Source organism: Haemorhous mexicanus, chromosome 12, assembly GCF_027477595.1.
Source record: "Haemorhous mexicanus isolate bHaeMex1 chromosome 12, bHaeMex1.pri, whole genome shotgun sequence".
NCBI lineage: Eukaryota > Metazoa > Chordata > Aves > Passeriformes > Fringillidae > Haemorhous > Haemorhous mexicanus.
Genome location: NC_082352.1, coordinates 13,244,719 through 13,250,760, shown reverse-complemented (window position 1 = coordinate 13,250,760; position 6,042 = coordinate 13,244,719). Strand labels below are relative to the sequence as shown.

The 6,042-nt window shown below is 38.3% G+C and overlaps 1 protein-coding gene across 1 annotated transcript in view; it reads right to left on the bottom strand.

The window, feature by feature from the left end:
* Window positions 1-742: 742 nt before the first annotated feature.
* Window positions 743-6,042, bottom strand: part of MMP2 (matrix metallopeptidase 2) — a 29,619-nt gene continuing 24,319 nt past the window's right edge. The window contains exons 11-13 of the mRNA XM_059857120.1: window positions 5,172-5,331; window positions 2,455-2,564; window positions 743-1,734 (exon numbers count right to left, since the gene is read on the bottom strand). Coding sequence (XP_059713103.1) covers window positions 1,631-1,734; window positions 2,455-2,564; window positions 5,172-5,331 — 374 coding nt within the window. The 3' untranslated portion in view covers window positions 743-1,630. The remainder of the gene's footprint in view (window positions 1,735-2,454; window positions 2,565-5,171; window positions 5,332-6,042) is intronic.

Here is a 6,042-nt window from a genome sequence, read left to right as displayed (position 1 = left end):
ATAAGTAAAAATAGTGCTGGCTTATCCAGGTGAGGATTGTCTGTAGCAATCCTTACCTGGATTGACAGCTTCCTAAAGTGCAGTTATATCTGGATGAGTGCAATTAAAAGATGATTCGGCAAATGCCATTTTAGAAAAAGTATCTTTTCAGAATATCATAGTAAAAAAACTCTGCTTTGAACAGGAAAGCTCTGAGTGTAAACAAACATGAAGTTGTAAATGAGATGAGAAGAAAGCAGACCATGGGCTCAGGTATTAGTTACTGGTCAGTTCTGTGAATCAAGGACTTAGAGATGTTTTTAGAAGGACCTAGGTTGATCCCTTGCTTGATCCATAGAGGATTATGAAGTGTTTCATGTGCATGGAGTAGGATAAGATCCTTGGCCAGATGGTGTCTGATCTCATGGGCAGGGTAAGGGTTTACATCCCTGTTTCTCAAGCTTCCATCCCTATAGGATGCATACATCCCTACAGAATACATACATACAAGTGTGGAGGACAGACAGGAGCAGAAACTGTTCAGGGAGAGTAGCAGGCTTTGCACAGACATGGGGCCATATCATCTCTTTAATTAAATTGCTGCAATTGCACCTTGGAACCAACAGAGAAAATAAACTGGGTTTCTAAATAACCCCCCTGTGTGCTTATATACTGGGGTAATGTTTTTGATTTGACAGATAATGCACTGAAACATGCTACTGGATTTATAATTTCAAGTGATACAAGGGAGCCTGGCCATGAGTAGTGTTGACAGTGTAATTTGATTTTATTGGTCTTGTTGGCACTTCATGTGTGGGACATTCTTTTCTGGTTTATTTTTTAATGAGAAACATTCTATCAGATTGTGAAAAGAACAAAGCCTAATTGAACAACCCCCCCCAATATTCTAAGGAACAGAAAAATAAAACACGTTAAACAATACTTGACTTTTATGTATAACGCATTGACTTCAAAAATCTGAGTCGTTTCCATCCATATAAACAAGTTATATAGTAGTAACAAAGTGCATGAAGCAAATTGCTAAATTTAACTAAGGTATTAAAATAAAAAGTACTTTAAAACAATACTTTAACACAGTTTTTTGCCATGATTCTATCATGCATCAACACAAAGCAGATCCTGAGGCAACCTGTGCCTTTGACAGTCTTTCTGTATTATAATGTAAATAAATGGAAGTAATGATCAAACTTGTAAGAGGGTGAAGAACATCAAGACAAACCATCCATTTATAACAGAGTTGTATTTTAAAAAAATAAAAATCAAAGTGCACTGCTGGTACATCTCATTTGAGCCTATCTGGTATGTGAATAACAGAGGGGCATGATCCAGTCTCCAAAGGTTCCAAGGCTTTGTTTAAGCACCAAGGCAATAAAGAATGATGGCTGTTCTGTTCATAGCACTACTATGACTAGCACGACAACGGAAAAATTGTACCAGAATATATAGTAAACATCTTTTGTATACTGAGGAGGCAAACACTCTTAAATTATCTGATGTGTACAGTACTGGTACTTAGTGTCTTGGTGCCAGTACCAGACTGGTCCAGTAATTATCATTCAGATCTATTTCTAATTACAGATAAGGCATATAACAAAAAAGTAAATATTTGGTTATTGATATCTCATGTGGTTCAGCAACCCAACCAGTCAGAGCTTATCTTGCCAATTTTAACAATCTTCAAACTCTTGTCTTCCATTTGTAGATAGTACTGATCTTTGAAAAAGTAGGTATATCCTGTTAAAATAAATAAATAAACATGCTCAGATTATGGAGAACATAATTTTTGGTCAAAGATTTTTTGTCTTAGTGATTTAATGAAGCTTAATTAATTGAATTACTTATTTCCCAAAGTATTCATATGTATTTGTATTATTAAAAATACATTGAAATCCCCATCCTGTAGAAGAGAGCTCTTGCTAAATGGAGCCTTATTAAGGTCACTACTTTGTGAGCCAGAATTTTCTGGGATGAAATGTTTGCTGGCAAACTAGTTGTTGAAAATGTGACTGAGTCAGGACTCATGTGACACCAGTGTTGCTCTCAGACTTGAGTGCATATCTGTGCAAAATTTAAGGCCCCTTAAAACCACGGGCCAGGATCTCAGTTGGAGTGCATAGGAAATTAAGAAAAATTGCGACATAAAACCCATTCATGCCTGTGATCAGGGAGATTATCATCCTTGAGTTCTGGTTGTGCTAGGGCAGGATGGTGCTGAAATGGTGCTGGGACTGTGTGCTGGTGTGGAGGAACCTGGGGAGTGTCAAGGAGCTGGGAAATGTCCAAGCCACAAGGACTGGCTCGGTCATGCACCCTGGTGTTAGGACATCCTGTGCATCAGGCATTGGGTGGCTCCATTTGGCTCCTACTCATGGGCCACAAGAAATTAGTCTCCAATAGGTTTTTAAGTAAACAAATAAGAGTTTGTTAGTGATTTAAATCAGAATTACAGCTTACCACTGTCCCCAAGGCCCAGGACAGCATCAAGGTTATCTGGAACACCATTCCAAGAGTCAGCAATGAATTTAGGGGATGCAAGCTCCATTTTCTTCTTTTCTTCATTGTACCTGAAGGAAATGATATCTCTACATTACACATCTGCATTTAATGTTAAATTTTAATATAATTTTTCAGGGTGTTCTCAGCAAATGTGACTATATAAAACAAACAGAAATATAATAACTGAGATTGTAACATGATTTCTATTTCATTATAATTATTGCTGATTTTTTTAAAACCCTGTGAAATTTTACATCTTTCCTTCAAAAATGCAATGCTGAATTGAAAATACGCTTCCTAAGGAAAGTTCCTTCCAGGAACATAATTTGGATGGGAATCAGTGCTGAGCAGGAGGCGTGGAGGTGTCCTGAGCACTGTGATGTGCAATATAGTTTGAACCAGGCTTCAAGTGCATCATGTGAGGCCTCAATGACCCTTCAGGTGCTCAAGCACCTCTTCAGGAGCAGGAGACTTCAGAGAGGTTGTCTTTGACAGTACTGGAGGGAGAAAACCATTTATGTTCCCAGTTTCTATTTATCCATGTCCATAGATATCTCAGATTACTTTTCCCTCATTGCTCTATGGAACTACTTGGAATATATCCAAAGTTGCACCAGTACTAATGAGCACTAGGTTGGTCAAAATCAATTTAAATGATTCATTTAAATTCCTTACTATTTTTTTTTTTTTCTGGGCTATTTAAAGAAAATCTAATACCTTGCTGGGTAGCTTTAAAACTTCAGCTGTGGAATCTGAGCCAGCTCCGTTTCCCCTCCCTCACAAAACTTTGCTCTGCTCAACAGTCTTGTTATAATAACACTAAAATAGCTTGTGGCTGGAATGAAGGAGAGAGAAGGCTTCCAAAAAATCCATTTAAAGTAAGTGTGATAATGACACAGGAAGGACTATGGTATGTAAGTATTTTGATTCCACTGACAGAGTCCTTGTATAAAATGTAACAGCCACATACTTAAGGGTCAGAGCGTCTGTTCAACAGAGATGCATTTTTTTCCTGAACTATTTTTCAACTGCTTGCTTTCTTCTTTACACAGATAGAAATCATTTAATCCTATTTTGTTTCCTTAACAATAAATTATGCATTCTGCACTGACTGCACTTGATAAGTTACTTTAATAGAAATACTGTCTGTGATTGGAGTGATGAATTACTGCAGGAGGCCCTGCAGTACAGTTAATCAAAACAATAGTTGGTACAGAGGAAACCCGCAGCTTTTTAACTCATAGTCTGTAGGTTTCAGTAGGAGTCTGAAGTGTTGCAAATGGCTGTATTAGAACTACTCGTAAGTGTTTAAATGGTCTCTACAATATGACATTAAAGAATTTATAACATTCTTTAAGTTTTTAGTTTTTTTTTTTCTTTAGATAATGGAGAAAAGCACTGTCCTTAAAGTAATTGAAAATTATGATCAAGTGGTAATTGTAGGGAAAGACTGTTTTATTTACTTACAAGAATCCACAGCCATTAGAACAAAATAAAGTCATTCAGTTTAATCATAACATGAAATTATTGTTAACATAAAATGGACTCAGTTATACTGAGACCTCCTTTGATATCTTGTATAGAACATCTCTCAGAATGAACTCTTAAAGGTTGGAGAATCTATTAATTTTCTGGGTCCACTTTCAGCCTGTTGTGTAATGTCTTCATTCCTGAAGTGAAGTCCTGTTCCTGGAACAGGCCTCTGACAGTGACTGCAGGAGTCAGGGCCTCTCTTTTGTTCTGATGCCATTTTGACAGCACAGAGGTAACTCACCAAGATCCTCCTCTGCTTTTTGAGATGGTCTTTTGTGCCAGATCTTCCTGGCAATTATGGTAATGAAATTCTATTAAATACAGTCATACAATTAGTAGACTCTTCAGGTGTAATGTAGAAATACATTACACCTGAATTAAAAAAAAATCATTAAAAAAAGTAATTTTTAAGGACATTCTTTCTTAATCTAAGATGATAAGAGCATGGTAGCAGGTCACCCGAGTTTCACTGGAAATATGAAAAGGATTGAGAGACTGTCCAAATGAATTGAAGCTAAGATTTTGCTCAAAGTGCTTACAGATACACTTGTGCCCCATTCAGATTTCCTCAGTGCCAACTATATTAGTAGAGCAAAGGTGTAAGTGATGGTAGATCAGCTGCTGAAAGGATTTACACTCATCCACAGCATGTTTTGGGTAGTCACACTGTTGTTTCCTTTAAATCCAGTCCCTCTTAACCTGATGGCTTAGTGAAAGAATTTCTTAGGCAATCTGATCAGTCTTTGAATTCAAGTGATTGGAGCTCAGTGTATTTTTAAGGAATTCCTTGTAGAGTTTTCTCCCAGCATTTGTGAGGTGACAGTAAGGACAACTCGTCCCTCTTAAGAGCCAGGGACTGATGTGGGGCAGTTGCTGGTACATGGGGGCACAGTGATGAGTTGTTAGTGGTGGCAGCCTGACAGACACTCCCAGATACCCTCTTCCATTGCTGTTTTTGAGGCTGTTGCTTTCTCAAATATGTGCCAGTTTCCTGTTGCTGTCAGCACTGTCCTGGCAGCCCTTGTTCTGCATTCCCAGAGGATGTGCCCTGTGTTTGGTCCCTGCCTCCTGAAGCTCAGGGTGCATTCAGCCCTGGAGACAGCTCAGCTGACAGCATCCCACCACCACCCAATGCATCTTACTTCCAGTATCTGTCTCCAGCAAAAATGTATGTCCTCTTGTTCCTGCCCCAGTTGAAAGCTGCATCCACACGCTGCACATCAGGGGGCAGTCCCAGGCTGCTCAGCTTCTTTGGATAGCCCCTGTCCAAGTTGCTGGCTGAATAAACCCAGTACTCATTTCCTAAGCAGGGGAGAAAAAAAAGCAAACAAAAACTATTTATTAATCAGTAACAAAAGAGTATTTCTTCTTTTTTGCTTTGCCCTGTGACTTTTTATTGTGCTAGCTGTGCCATTAGACTTTCTAGTATTTTACCATCTGTGATTACATTCCAAGTGTACTGTGATTACCACTGCTTTTGCTACTGAAGTGCTCCTTGCCTCAGAAAAAGACATCCCCTCTTTTCTCTTGCTTCCTCCCTTCTTAGCTGATGCACCTTTGAGACAGACACTGCCTTGGTACATTGGACTTATATGCTAAAACAAGTAGTTTATACAAGAAATTTTTTGTAGAATGAAAACTGTCTGAAACCAGGCAGGGGCACCTGATGTTCAAATGCAGCAGCTCATTTTCACCCTTTATTTATTTTGTTGGCCAGTTTTTTTGAGTGATTAATAGGAAGTTTTTGCTCAGAGTTCCTGTTGTCCTTTGTCACACAACATTGTCTAATGTCTCTCCAGATATGTACTAATGGACTATGTGGTAGTGTTCCATGTTCTTTACATGGAATCATAATTTGCATAGTAAATAGCCTCACTGAATTCTCTGAAAGCCATGGAAAGATTTATTCATGGAAGGACATTTCTTTGATCCTGTTCTAGTGGGAAAGTAAGTAAGTAAAGTATTAATGTGAGAAAACTGTAAGGTGTAGCATTTGAGATTCTTGGAAGTTAT